This window comes from Varroa destructor, unplaced genomic scaffold, assembly GCF_002443255.2.
Source record: "Varroa destructor unplaced genomic scaffold, Vdes_3.0 BEIS01000002.1, whole genome shotgun sequence".
NCBI lineage: Eukaryota > Metazoa > Arthropoda > Arachnida > Mesostigmata > Varroidae > Varroa > Varroa destructor.
This window is the reverse complement of record NW_019211455.1, coordinates 27,457,969-27,473,143: the sequence shown is the minus strand read 5'-3', so window position 1 is coordinate 27,473,143 and position 15,175 is coordinate 27,457,969. Positions and strand designations below refer to the sequence as shown.

The 15,175-nt window shown below is 42.1% G+C and overlaps 1 protein-coding gene and 1 long non-coding RNA gene across 15 annotated transcripts in view; one reads left to right on the top strand and one right to left on the bottom strand.

Annotated features, from left to right (window-relative positions):
* LOC147757615 (uncharacterized) overlaps positions 1-15,175 on the top strand; it is a 60,084-nt gene that overhangs the window by 4,880 nt on the left and 40,029 nt on the right. For 4 of the 10 annotated variants that reach the window (XR_015320988.1, XR_015320980.1, XR_015320987.1 and 1 more), the window contains exon 2: positions 5,541-5,891. This is a non-coding gene — a long non-coding RNA (uncharacterized LOC147757615). Of the gene's footprint in view, positions 1-2,522; positions 2,834-5,540; positions 9,043-9,590; positions 12,700-15,175 lie in introns of those variants that run through there. The other 6 variants (XR_015320985.1, XR_015320986.1, XR_015320982.1 and 3 more) reach the window with 5 other exon arrangements.
* Positions 1-15,175, bottom strand: part of snu (ABC-type transporter snustorr) — a 70,980-nt gene that overhangs the window by 25,871 nt on the left and 29,934 nt on the right. For 3 of the 5 annotated variants that reach the window (XM_022790638.2, XM_086979976.1, XM_022790637.2), the window contains one exon: positions 2,454-2,803. In XM_022790638.2, the coding sequence (XP_022646373.1) occupies positions 2,454-2,803 (350 nt within the window). Of the gene's footprint in view, positions 1-2,453; positions 2,804-10,191; positions 10,332-11,065; positions 11,203-15,175 lie in introns of those variants that run through there. The other 2 variants (XM_086979977.1, XM_086979978.1) reach the window with 2 other exon arrangements.

The window sequence follows — 15,175 nt, the reverse complement described above, 5'->3', positions numbered from 1 at the left end:
ATTTACTCCAATGAAGTTGATCTAATTTAGTTCGCAAAAAAAAAGCTTTTAAACATAGCGCTACTGCAAAGTAACGGAACGAAAATGTCTAACTTAAAACTTGGGCGTCGTTGAAGTGTCGCAGTGCATATATACCTAACTAGGATTCACCTATTTTACTCAGGTTTTTTTTAACTTTTTTCGTCAGACGAATTCTGAGCGTCTGCATTGTTTCTCGGTGCCACATACTTAATTTTTTGCCACAAATCTATATTAATGGAAGAGATGATGATAGTAAACTTCTGTTTTCCTTTGCAATAGTTTGCATTACCTGCACGGCGCATCTATACTAGTTATTCATTTTGCGTAGTCTGACTTAGCTTATTCAACCACTGAACCACCACTGAAGACTGCAATGAGAGAAGAAGTGATATTGAAAGGTTTACTGATACCAATATTTAATGAAGTTCCTCTTGAAGAGCTGCCTCAATAATTACACCTTATAGTTAGTCATTTAATAGAAAATCTGTCTTCTAGTTAATTGAAATTAAAGGAAAAGAGACACAATCAGTTGCATTTTTAGCATCTTGATTGATTGTGTTGCAGGCGTTATCCGTATTTTTTTTTGTCAATCTTCTTTTCGGACACATGTGCACGCATATACTACGTAACGGATGACGTGAAACCATTTTTTGCTTGCTTCGTGCTTATCCCAGTTGATGTGGTGTGTCTGAACTTGTTATATGGCGATGTCGGCTAGCAAAAAAATCTTCGTTGACATCACTGGGAGTCAGCCAAATGAGGACTGCGTACGCATAAAATGGGTAGCTTATATAGTCCTTTGATAGAAGACCTAAAATTCTCCCGCAGCGTTACGTGCCGCCGCAGGCCAACGAAACAGTCAACGTGTTGAAGCGGTTCTGTTTAAATCGCTCTTAATTACCCTCGGGGATAACGACACAGTAAAACAAGAGAACGTTTTTTTATCATCGTGAAGGTAGTTACCAGCCTCGGCTTAGGAGCCTAGAAAGATCGTTAAGAACGGGGACGAAGTGCTGGGAAGGCTGTGTACTAGGACAGGGTTGACGCCTATTAACAAGAGGGTCAAAATTACTATCACGTTCCCTCGCCATTTCGAGATGCTTTAAGCCCGGCATTGCCTTTTGTGACATCGTTGTCGTAAGAACCGCTGCTGGTGGCAACGGTATCGCCAAGCCGTTACTTGGCCTAGCAGTTTGAGAAGGGACATAGTTACTTTTGGGGACCTCTCTTCGTCAGCATTACACCACCCAATAGGTCGCGCCCTTGGATAACGGCTTGGTCTAAGACGAAAGAACATGGAGTGAACTGCCGCGACTGTTTCCTTACCACCACAGTATAGCGAGTGCAACGGTGAATGAGTAGAAATGCTCGGTGGGTCTGTCGGTATGCCGCTCTGACCTTTTGAGCACGTGAGTCAGTAATACCGGCAGTCCTTGTGGTACTTAGAGAGCCGAAAGTCGAGGTGGAGTTCAGAAAAAGGCAGAAAAAAGGGGCTGACCTGACCCAGTCATGTGGCGACAATCTGAACTGAATAATGCCCTTAAAGCTTTACAACCCTCAAGAACCGCCACGTTACTACTAAGCCTTAAGCAGTTTCTACCGAACGAGCTTGAACTGAGCAATATCAACAAATTAATCTAGACTTAGTAAATGATTCAATAAAGGGCCTCAACATTCTTAGTCGGCGTCCTGTATAGCAAACAGCTCATTAAACTGTGTATCTATCCCTTATTCCGCTGTACGCAACGCAGTGAACTCATGCGTAAATAAAGCTTCAACAAAATTTTATTAACGTTCCATTTTTCTATCCTAACGAAAATACACCATGACCAAAGTCGTTTAAAAATGCATTCAATTAACGCCTATCAAATTATTGTCTGTCCTAATGGTCAGTGCTCACTGACGCAAGCCCAGGATTTAGTCCATCATCTTAGCAAATACAGAAAAGCAGTAACGTTAAAAATGCCCCTCCCGCATAATGTTTCTGCAGATTATAGGATAGCCTGGCAAATTTGTTTATCAGTCGGTGCCTTCTGGTGATGACGGTGGATGGCGTACAATTCAGACTATACTGCAGCACATGACACAGACAAGATGTGGTCGTTAATACACGTGGCGTGTGATTTTAGGAAGCTGGCTGCTAAAATAAAGCTAGCTAGGTATAGGAAAACATTGCTCAAAAGCCTCAAGCTGTAGAAATCGAAGCAAAGAGACTACAACCAATGTGCGATTCGTACCTACATCCCATATTCTTTCTTGAAAAAGTGTGAATACACGAAACGTTTCATACGATACGAACTTATCTAATTTTCTATTAGTTTACACTGAGGCTCCGCTATCATTTGCTGCCCCTATCAAATATATATGCTGTAATATAATACAATATACCTATCATTCAAAGTGCAAAGTGTGCACATAGAGGATATATTTACATTTTACCCTCGGGTAGAGTGAGATCGATGCCTTTGAGCACTTCAGTAGCTCGACTACCGTAACCATAGGTGACGCGCAGACGGTCGACATCCACCGCGAGTTTTTGCGTTCGTCGCATGGTTTCCGGATCGGAAGGGAGCCGGCCCAAAGCGATTTTGCCCCCACTCGGCGCATCCCTACCGCCGCTCCCTCCATTGGTCTCGTTGAGGGCATTGTGTGATGCCACGAAGCCCTCGTTGTCGTGGGCGCCACCGACACGGGCCTGGGCGTAACCACCCTGTGCGTTGTACGTTGACGAATACGACACAGACTCGATCGCCGCGCCGCCTTTACTGTTGTAACGAGGAAACTGTAACAAGAACAGGTGACAGGATCTAAAGTAAGTCAGTGAAAATTATGACAGAAATAACAATAGCTCATTACACTATATTGTTGCACTAAAAGCGAAATAAGTGACAAGGGATCTAGTTTGACTATGTTTATACTTTGTTGTGTTTTCACTTGTAGATTTTAGTGAATCACGGTAGAGTAGACGGCCTCTAGATAAAAAAAAAAAGAAAAGATTATTCATGCTCGAATCGGATGAACGTATCGAGCCAATTGCCGAACACTCAAAACTACGTTCCAATACAACGCTATAGAATGTTACTAGGGCACATATTTATGTTGTGCTACGCGAAGCGATATGAACTAGTCACTAGCGTTTAGCTAAAATGATTCGTATAAAGATTCGTAGTATACACGTGTCCTAGACTAAGAAAAACCGATTCCTGATGGGATCTAATCGAGGGGCGAACGAAGTCTTCCACCAACATCTTCTGAGGTCATACACAATTACCATTAAAGATCCCCAGCTGTCCTGCCAATCCTCTACGATGTTGCACACACCCCGACTCGAGTTACGGCCACTGCGTTTCCATTTACGGTGCAGTGGCCTACCTTCACCCAATTACTCATACACATTGGTAAGAGGCTGATTCTTCCACTAAAAATCAATCAAATGTCTCAAACACTTGCATCACCTGTATTACTTACGTCTATTTGTGTACCGGCAAAAACGAGGGCCATTTGAAAGATAGAAACTCATTCTTTGTTCTCATCTATGTTCAGCCATTAATGGTACTAATAAAAATAAGCAGCCCAACGGTTCTGCCAAACGGTCAGCATTGGTATACTCTTTTACGAGCAGTATTTTTTGTGGTCAGTGTCCGCTACTGAAAGTTGCTGGGCGGTCGTAGTACAGTATATAATCATAGGGCAGAGCCCAACTATAACAGGAGGTCTCGACGGGCAATTCAAGTGCATCGTAGTCATAGATGTAATACACACAAAAGCGTGTATATCAACGCAATTGTAATACTTCTAATTATTGAAGCGCTTAAGCCTAGTTATAGCCTGAGACCCCGTGACATTTATTTGTCTGATGAAGCAGCTCCTGGCATAGGATCAGCAGTAAATAGGACAACGAAAGTAGCTGTCGGAAACTGATGTTCGTTTAATAACGCTATACTCTCTTCCCCCCCAACTTCGTTGTTATGCAGTACCTCTTCGGCAACTCTTCCGAGAAGTCCAGGGCTAGAAACCTTTTCCGTTGACTCACCGATTGGTCGTGCGGCCGAGCGGTTGGTATAAGCAGTTAGTGCTTGCTCATCAATCTGCATTCAATGAATATAGAGACCGTCAATGGCGTTTTAACAAACGACGACGACGACGACGACGACGACGACAACAACACTCTAACTCCTGTTAAACCAGCGGATTATCAAACGCTTTCCTGTTTAACTAACTGGACAATCGTACCATTATGCAAAGTTGTAAAATCTGGTTAAAAAAACGATGGTTAACCAGCGGATTTGGTCGACCAGTCGGTCTCATAGCGCCTAGCATTAGAAGGCCGATGTGTGAGGGCTCGCGTGTTGCGAATCATAGTTACATATAACGAATGGACGCCGATTCATAAAGGACTGTAGCAAAGCAAAAAGAAATCTTACGAGGGAAGACCTTATGGGCAGAGCCGAACGTTGAAGTTTCGTGTCAGCGATCTCTTCTAGATAAGTTTGTCTAATTTGCATTTATAACGTACTAGGATAATTAACGTGCGCCGAGACACTTCGCATCCGCTGCACAATGTTATCTTAACAACAGGAGGGCTGCGCGTTCCCCATATTAGGCCCAAAGACATAATCATAAGCTGACTGATCAGACTGCTAGACCTGGTAACATTATTAACAAAATACTCGCATTATTCCGGCTAGATATTCTTCACTAAAGTGATACAGTTATTTTCCATGCGATTCTGGAATTGCACACTGCCGCTACTCATTTGTCGACCTTTAGGCATGCAACATATGCAGATAACTACCTATATTTGTAAAACGTCCTCCTGTGACATTTATAAGCCGTAGCCTAAACGTGATTCCTACCTTCATCGCGATTTGTAATCCACCTTGTTCTTAACGACTCCTTCGCAATCAGTATTGTCACAGGTTGAAAAGTCTGCCGTATTCACACTCCACCATTTCAATAGGTAAATACGTTTATTGTCGTTCCCAGTTACTCAACCCGTCTGATTTGCAAATGTAAGTATTAGCTTCTAGACGTTTCCGAAAAAAAAAAAACGCATGAACGACAATTTTTAAGTTGCGTAGCCGTGAAAACTAGACACACACACTAACGGTCAAATTGTACATCCAGGATCAACTTAGCTAGAGACAACTGGAATGCTCCACGTCACATTCTATTTTGTACAAAATCTGATATTCACCAATCCTCTGTCGAGTCCACTAGAAATAATGTCGACAAGGGTAGTCGTCGATCTTCCGGATAGCCAAAGAAACCTTACGCATTGAAAATACCCTATCGAAATAAGTGTATACTGGAACGTAAGGCTGACGAAAGCCAACTGAGAAGCCATGCGTCAGATCGATGTTTCAAGTAGAAGGGTATTACTACGTTTTCTTTCGAGGACAGAAATTACTAGTATTGGTCTATTGACGTCACTACGAGGCACTCGGCCGAAGTATCCTCCCGTAATGACACTTGTTACCTTTGTCGGAATCTAAAAAAAGTTCAACTTTATATTTCAGTGATTATCCCGTCCGAGGCACGCACAACTTGCGACTGACACGCCACCAGTCAGTAACGTTTGGGATATAAAACAGGCTACGAAGGTTCTTCGTAAACGGTCGGACGAGGTCAAAACTCCGTTCGGGTCTCGAGTTGTGTTCATCGGTGTCTACAAAAGGATCAACGGAGCGTCAGGATCCGCCTTAATCAAAGCGTCGTCTTGGGCAAGGGCCAGCAACAATAGATGTCCTATTTCTCATAATACGACTTTCTAAATCCGAATTGTAGTCGTTGTGGGTCGTTGCACGAGAACGCGCAACCGGTCAGATAATAGTTATTCTTGGACTACTAACTTGACGTCATCAATGACGGTAAGTTATTAGCAAGGCAGAACTGTTTCCAAGGTGTCTTAGATATTTAATAAGGGGCTTGAGGACGACTACGAACCGATGAGCATCGGCTTCAAAGACGCGAATAAATTTTGCCAATCGATCTAGTGGGGGATGTAGAAGAGACTAAAACGAACCTGGTAATACTAAGCGTTTGACATAAACGCAATAATACTACTCTAAGTTTTCTTTATAGCATAAAAAGTAAGCGGTTTACATTATTAGTTGCTATTTCATTTCAATTCATAAGAGTTTACCATGTTCGTGTACAAATCTAAAAAACCGACAGATCCACTTTCGATAACCCGAACCACCAGCGTCACCGGCTCAAAATATTCTTCCAATAGACGTATACGGTTTTTCATGGATCGACTAGACAGATCGCTGCGAAAACTACTAGGAAATAAGGTTCATCAGTTTCAGTAAAACGTCCATGAATTGAAAACAGCAAGAACATGACGGACCGTTCGCTGGGATTACTCTACTGTGTACGCTATCATCGTATCTGTCGGCGGTCAGGGAGGCTAGTGACAGCAGTTAAATAAACAGCAAAAAAAAACGCTGACAGCCTAATAGAAATAGGCGCAAAACGTTCCGCTCTTTATTCGTTGACGTTAGTAAAGCCGAAGCGCATTTAAAGACATGTACGTACATAATGGCCTTATTTTGAGCTAGTTAGCAGAACAGGAACATACATGCATGTAAGCATTGTATCGCCGACCCAATGCTCAATAAAAAAATTTAGCCGGGGAACAGCCAAACGACAATCCTATACCGGCCGATTGTGTCAGATATGTGTTGCTTTTCATGCAACTCAACATACTAGCTCATCATGATGTAAGTACCTGATCCGACCATGATTAGGAAATCAATCGTTATTATACCAAACGAAAACATCAACAGGCTCGACTAAAATCTATTATCTATATGGCTAAAGCTACAATCATCTAAATACTTTTAGTTTAATCGACACTGCAGTACCTTCTAGAAATAAAATCATGCAAGTTTATACATATAAGGCACATGTAGCGCAATACTTAAGCAGCCTACCCGAACCCCGTGGGCGGTTAACTAATAATTAGAGTCAAACTTCTGTTCTCATAAAAACAATGCCAATACAACCACCTTTCCACCTTTTCCAGTCATCTGTCAAGGCGTGTTTATCTTCATCGACGACTATATGGTTCAATGTTTATACATACACACATACCTATATACATTTGTATAAGCCAACACGCAATGTGAACGGAGCGCGTACGCAGGTAGTGTAGGCAAGGCCTACGGCACAAAACTGACCCACTCAGAAAAGGATAGCCATAGCTTTTACTATGACATTTGCCTAGTATGTAATCTATATACATACGTAATTAATAGTCAGTCGAGCAACTATCATGAGTCGATGATTCTTCAAACAACGGCGCTAATCAATGAAGACATCGAATCTCGATCGACGACAGACTCTAGTATCATTTGTCCACCAGTATATAATGGTACCTACTTGTAGGTACAAGGTCAGTAGGACGTTACGTACCGCAGTTGTGGAATATAGTAAAATCCAATTGTATTGTATCCTTATCTATTCAAGTTCGTCCTTTTTTGGCCTTTCATTAATCGATTCGCATGTGACCTACAATCTGCAGCTACTTTTGCATGTTTCATCATAGAGCATTGATAACCTGCCCCTACGGAAATGACCTATACTAAGCGCCAGATAACAGGTGATCAATGTTTGTTTAGTACATCTGCGTTGACAGAAACTTATAGGCGTAAGTAGCTCCAGATACTTCTGCTGGTCATGTTGCGTATTGCAATTACTCAATATGTAGATCCAGTTTTGGCCCTCGTGTGCATCATTTACGTATAGGATGATTCATCTAAACGCAGAAATTTGTGAGTTTCGCCTAGGACTATATCGAAACTTGTCAGCTTTGGCGGTCATACTTAACTTATATAACCAACATTCAAAGCTTCAATTCCAGGCTTATTTCTAAATGTTCCCTTTGCAAACGCGTCAATAAAAGTGCAAGTGAATAAATTACGTTGCCCTGACGCGACTTGTTGGCCTTTGGTTCAAAAGAGCCTTACACATAGAAATTCAACAGTTCTAAAGTTGGGATGTTCGGGTGCCCCAGATACTAATGCTCATGATTCAAATAGTCGACCCGGCGCTGACTTATTTAGTTTTTGCTGGTGCACCACTCTGCTGGTAAACGTTAAACCTTCCTCTTTAACGTTCGTAAAATAAGTGGATAAACCTCGGCAATGGCATATTTGGCTTTTTTGAAGAAATAAGCTAGCATGACGCTTCTTTTACCGGATCTAACACCCAGAATACGAACACTGGCCGGAGAATTGTGTTTATCCAGAATAGCCGCACTTTGTATACCATGAGTAAGCAGATCATTTCTGCAGTCAATTTCCGCATCGATGCGAATTTTCTAGCCGGAAAACAACTAAAGACGGCATGCTATTTTATTCTTAAGTGAAGCAAGAAGCGAACGACATTTGTTAAATTTCTTGGTCTTAGCATTCTTTAAGATAATCTTTCTGGGTTTTATGACGAATGACGTGTACGTGAGGCCTTCGTGAACACTCTTTAATATAAAAGCTGCGCTCATACTAAAATTTTTTGCTAATAATTTGGTCGAAGAAAAAACAATTTTTGGACGCACTTCCGGACCGAATGGATTACGGAATTTTTATTGCGTTTCTCTTTCCTGAATTTTGCATTGTGCTGTTCTGGGGCGTACGTATGCATGCTTCTTCTGCAGCCACAGACGCTTCTGCAGCCAGAGACGCTTCTGCAGTTTCGTACTCTATCCATTTGAGCTGTGCAATAAATACTAACTCGTTAACGCTTTACCAGATCGGTGACTCGTTAACAGATCGAAGAGCAGCTGACCTTTGTTCAAACGATGGAATAGATCAATCGCTTTTCTGGCATATCGAGTCCGGTATTTAGTTCTTTAAAAAAATGGCTTTCTTTTGGTGGCAGTGAGTGCGGATGAGCGAATGCCCGCCACAACAAAAAGCCCGCCAAACTTCGTCCGAAACTGTCTGCTTCCCTGTAGAACTGTGACTGTTTTTATCCATCCAAGCGAATAAATCACAGCTACTGCGCTATGAAATCCTATATTATCATGTCATTTACCATTCGGGATATTAGGTTGGTTTTTATGAAGATTTCTGCTACGATAGCAGAACTAACTTTTGAGTGGTAACGTCGTTCACAACATTGTTCTTCCTCTGACTTTTATAAAACGCATGGACGCTCGATTGGGCGGTTTTTAGTTGATATTCTATAGAACGGTGTAGTCGTCTTTGAAACACTTCGGAAATGGTTCGTTTTCGTAATGTTTATATGAAGATGCCGTTAATTTTGAGCGGCAATAAAGACAGTCGGTCATATTGTTCACCATTAAGGGATGTCTGTACATATGCCAGAATTTCTTCAATCAAATATAATAGTTTTACAAATAGTTATAACTCACATTTAAGTGTGATAAAATAACGATCGACAGAAACTATAAGAGCTTCACAGTCGAGCCGAGCGTATAGTTGGGAATTTGCTGGACAGATACGTGAAGCTTCCACTTTTCTTTGGCACCTCGGCTCGTGTATGATAGCAGAGCCAACAGACTGTGACATGTTAATATTTGTTTTCTTTTTTTAATTATACAGATGACGACTGTGGCAGCTGAGGTCCTTGGATGTAAGGAAGGATGTCGAAAACTAAGAATACACAATGTGACCCACGCCCCCATTGACTGCTTTAAGTTTCATGAATGCGATGTTTAATGATTGAAAGGAAACGCATATAAAGATACGCATGCAGATGACTAGATTGTTTTAGAAGTCACCTGCTCGTTATCACTGCCTGAATATAATTGAGCAAAACCGAATATATATCAAAAATGCAAACCGTGCCATCGAAATAAATCAAAAGAGCCCTTGTTGTTCAAAGGAAATTGTATAATTACAGTAAACAACAGACAATAGAGAATCTACCATAACATATATAACTCATATACAATTCTGAAGCCAAAAGTCCGAATTTATGGAACGGCTGCTACGTCCTTGTCAGATATCTAGCAGATTAGCAGGTTACTTCTCAAACTTGGTAATTTTGAACGTTGAAATAAATAGGTGTTCCTACAGCTTTCGTATCTACAAGATACACGCGGCCACCAACACTATTAAAGTAATTGCCATATTCAGATCTCCGGATACATAAAGGGAGCGTCTATTTGCGTAATCTAAACGCTTTTGCAATGACAAACACCTTCTTAACGGCCTGGCGCCACACATTGTAGACCTCCATACTGGCAAGCAATCGCACAATCGCCAGAGCTAAACAGAAGAGTATCGCCAGAGTGGACGCAATTTTTGCTCGTTAGTCAATTCCACTTCCTTCGATGGTTGGCATCAATATTGACTTCAGCCGAAAATCCCTCCCTCTGTCACCACACACGGCACACGTAGCTACTACGGCACAAATAATAACAGCAATACAAACTTTTGAGAAAACTACACTTCAGCAAACGCACCTGCACTATAATACGTACAATTTTCTGTCCTACTTTCGGCAAGACGTCTACCTCGAGACAAGGTTAGCACAAGACAAGACAAGAATAAGCAAATGTTAGGCACAAACGAAGTCGTCCAATCCAATAAGAGACGGAGGGCACCTCTGCCTAGAAATTTGCCAGAGAATCGAATCTAATTGATGGCGGGCAGTTGATTCCGACTGCCTGTTCATGCGATAAAAGGAAGTTATGATAATCGTTGTTGGTGATGACGGCTCGTTGTCTCGATGGGTTCGCCTTATGCAGTCAATGTACCTCTCTGCATGTCAGCCTTTGCGCAGAAGTATCCGTACCAGATGAGCCTCTGCAGAGAGCGCCATAGGCCGCTGATGTTTACACGGTAAATGGACGTCCGAGCCAGACTCTCGGACGAGGCGCACGCAAAACAAGCAATAACAATGCCCGATCACTGCCCTAGCGGCAAAACGCTGCAGAAGCTTCGCTATCGATAGCGGCATGGACGGCTATGGGGACGGCCGTCGAGATGAAGACGCTTGATCGGTTAGCGAAGGAGGTTCGATGAAGAAAATTTAAAAGGAAATTAGTTACTCCGCTTCACCCCGCACCTACCATCAGTTGGTGTTGATACGTTCGATGTTTCGTAGTCACAAAGGCAATATTATGTATCATTATAATTACTGGTAGCGCCTAATAATACTGTCGATCTTGTCGTCTCACATGAACGCTCTTTTACTTCCAGCTAATCGTCCATGGTCGCTGTTGCCTCTTCAATTTTGCTCTTCGTTTTACAGAAAGGCCATCCCCATAGCGTTTCGTGTTGGCCGGTACAGCCACGCACCGCTATCGTAGAGTTTGTAGATGTAGCGTATTGTATTCAACTGCGACTGTTGCTATTGCTACCCGTTCCGCCAGTGAAAGCGGCTCTTATTTGGCGCTGCGGCGGCGTTCCGCTGGTGCAGTCCCCCACGGGGACGTCGACCATAGTAACTGTGATCATGATTATGGTGATGATAATCGTAATAAATTATGTACACGGGTTTAAAATCAACCCCACTATAGCATCGGGAACGATGTTAGTGTAGGAAGAATTGGTGCTTATTTAGGCTGCTGCCGTCATCGCCGATGTTGCAATGATTGATGAGACGCTGAAAAAGAGACGACCGCCCACAGGCGGAAAGACGCTATTACTAAGAACTGTTGTCGAACACAACGCGATCTGTTAATGCACAACGAAGCGTAAGCAGAGTAGAAAACGAAACAAGGAAGCACTTCTATTGTGAGAGCAGAGGTATGATGACTGATTAAAAGAAAACTAAACAAATCAGCAGCATTACTAATTGCTAACAATTGACGAAAAAATAATAACAAAAACGGTACGAGATATGGTGAATTCAGCAATGCTGTACGCTACTAGCTGTATTATAGGACACGCAACGGGACAACGAGGTAGGCTCAAGACGGCAAAACACACGGACTAGGTTAGGTAAACGTGCATTCCTATCCCTTCTCTCCCTTCCCCTATTTCGTCCGACCATCCAACGCGAATTGTGTGATTAGAAAACGCTGTGCCTTACGCACAGCGTCTTCTAGTCATTGATGTTAAGCTTACGTCAACCGTGTTTGGCAATCGTTAATCAGCGACGGGCTGCTCGTCGAGCACACGCAGTGCTCACGTACGACGTCATCTTACGACATGTTATTTGCGTGGTAAAAAAAATTATATCAACCAAAATGCAGGCGACAGCACTAATGGCTAGAGAAAATGCAATAAGCGACAAATACAGCCACTGCGGAGGGGGTGAGGGGAGCGTCTGTTCGGAGAGGGGGGTATACAACAAGAAGGCGAAAGGAACCGGGTGCATGTGCACTAGAAACAATTGCTACGGCTGCTGGCGCTACAGCATCTTATCCGGTATAACAGTATTAAAGCTGATGTCAGACAAACGATAGTCCGTCGGCTTGGCTATGTATCATACAGTAGAACTGCGAAGTTCGTGGAAGTTAATGAAGCAGTGCTGGCTGAAATGGAGTGGGTGGTTGAGAGCAAAATGCTAAATAAAGCAGCTAGTGAACTTTCGCACGAAAGGCAGCGGCAGTAGCAGGAGCAGTCCGGTTCTGGCTGGAACGAATTGGCACCATCAGCCGTCTGCTGCGTGCAGTACGCGATGTCACGTTGTGGACAGCTACCAGAACGTGCGCTCTCTATCTGCCAGGCAAGCTGTTATCTCGATACTAAAGAACATGTAAGAACAACAGAAAGATGTTATTGAAAAGGTAGATAACAAGGAACGCATGCATGGCATAGATACATTATTACCTTAGAAAGCTGGACGTAGAAAACGTTCAGCGACGACGAGGCGAGGAAGCTGATTGACGACAGCGGCTTTCCCTTAATCTTGTTGCTATCATTTAAGACGATTCTAAAAATTGGGTTTATTCATAAGAACCAGCTGATGCGGTTCAAGGTGATGATCAAATGGTGTGTCTTTTCGGCTAGATAGTCATACGCCACTTCAATGGCCAGCAGGAACAAGAGGTGCGAATATTAAAACTGCCTATTTCGTCGACGCAGCGTTGATAGCTTCAGCAATGGTCACCGCGTTCAATATATGCACGAGCATATCATGCAGCCTGTAGGCATTGTCTGGGTGGACCTTCAGCTGACGCGACAGCTCAGACCTCTCGTTTCACTATAGTGAATCAGTAAATTTCACTAGATTTAGAATATATATATATAATTTTTCCTAATGAAGTACGTACACTTCCTTCTCGTATGACAATCAGACCCACGAACAAATTTCCTAGCTATATCACGCAGAAATAATAATAATAATTTTGAGCTTTCCGCGAGTACGACCGTCATTTCTCTACGCCCTTCACGTCATAGGTAGCAACAAGTGTCGTTGTCACCGAAAAATTACACTCGTTGCTCGGTAGCATCAAAGCAGTATGGCAATCGTTTGACAATCCAATTCGAATATTTCTGACCGTCTTTGGAATGAGTCACGTATTTTACACTTATCGATATATCAATTAACACAGACTTCAACACGATGATGATTATTTCTGTTTGCGTAGAGACAATTCTGTACATTACAAGTTCTACACGAACGTGTTTTTAAATTGCCATTAGAGCTTCCATTTAACTTTAACGACTATTTAAACAATATATTACACATAGATTATTGAACAATTGAAATAAATCTCTGTTCCGAAGCGTTGTGTACGCTCAACGCTACAGAATTTCTCTGCATCGAAGCTGTTTACTGTGTCTGGTCGATTACCGTTTTATACCCAGCGACCAGGCCCAGATTTCTGTTGCTCGTTTTAATTTGGCAATTGGCGTTTCGTGTTAGTAAACGAATCAAAATTATTGTAATAGTCAGCGTTGAAAACGTCTGCTATTTGTAGTTTTCCAGTACCGATCTATAGTCACATACGTCTAGGTAGTTTGATATATAACAATTCTAGATAAAATGCCTATATATATATATATATTAATTATCGTCTGGGTCAATCCAGATGCACAACTAGCCAATCTATGAATTGTCGTGGTGTAGTTCAAGGTTGGCTATTGTTATTCTAAAACTAGCCCGTAAACTTTGGATGACCTTTGACGAGCTTGCTATTCATAAAAGTCCGCAAAAGTTCGATCATTTTTCGTACAACTATACGCGGCAAACGAAGGTACACACAAATGTACATTGTCAGGAGGTGACAGTTTACAGCCGACCGTTGCCTACGTTAAACTTATTTAACCTAGCATCGGCACATGTAGACGCTAACATAAGTTGGCACGAGTTTATCTACTTAATTGTTACTCTGTAATGGCAACACTATCCGGAGTCGTGTCCAAACATAAATTCTATCAAAGTTTCCCTGTACTGGTGTTTTTTTTTTCGCCGATGTAAACTTGGTGTGTTGTCCTGAACGAGAGAAACTGAACGCTGTTAGATGTATCGCTTCAGATAGCTCTTAAGCAAAACGCATCACGTCTGTAGCAAGTTTTCCAAAAATTCACAACCCTTAGTCTAGCTTGGATCGTCAACATGAAACCGGATGATAATTGCGCTGGTACCGTTAATCGTTTTGCAGAAATATATGGGAACATATAGTGTTTCTTCTGTACCACGGCTTTAGTTCCAAGGGATGGTGATATCAGGCTAAAGTTTGCCTCGTCCAAACACCCCTAGGCGTCTTCTGAAGACAAAAGTTATTTTCAAATACGATACAACTCACGAAATAACAGTGAATTTCCACAGGGCAATGTCGCTTGTTGCCGACTCAAATAAAATGGCAAGACTCGACAAGATCGTAACGACGACTAGAGATCAGCTCAAAAATAGCTTTGAATCTCTGTTAAAGGTGTCGAACTGTGTCTGATTCGTAATTAGCCAGGCAGGTGTTTATAGACAAATAGGGCCAAAACAGTTACGCTAACAGCACGAGATCGAAAATTTGCTGAGAGAGTAAATACGGAAGCTCGGTTCTTGCCGTTAATTTATTAGTTCTGTCCATTAATTCTAAAGCTTTGAAATCATAGATGCATTGGGATACACAACATCTAACTTACAACTATTGGTATTAATTTGTTTTTAAAGTAAATAAAAACTGCTTTCGGGGTCGCAAATCACTCTCACAGACGCATTTTTGAACAGCTGGCAACGAAAAAAGTAGTCCAATAGATTCTTTAACTAATGTAAACATTTATTCGTATGT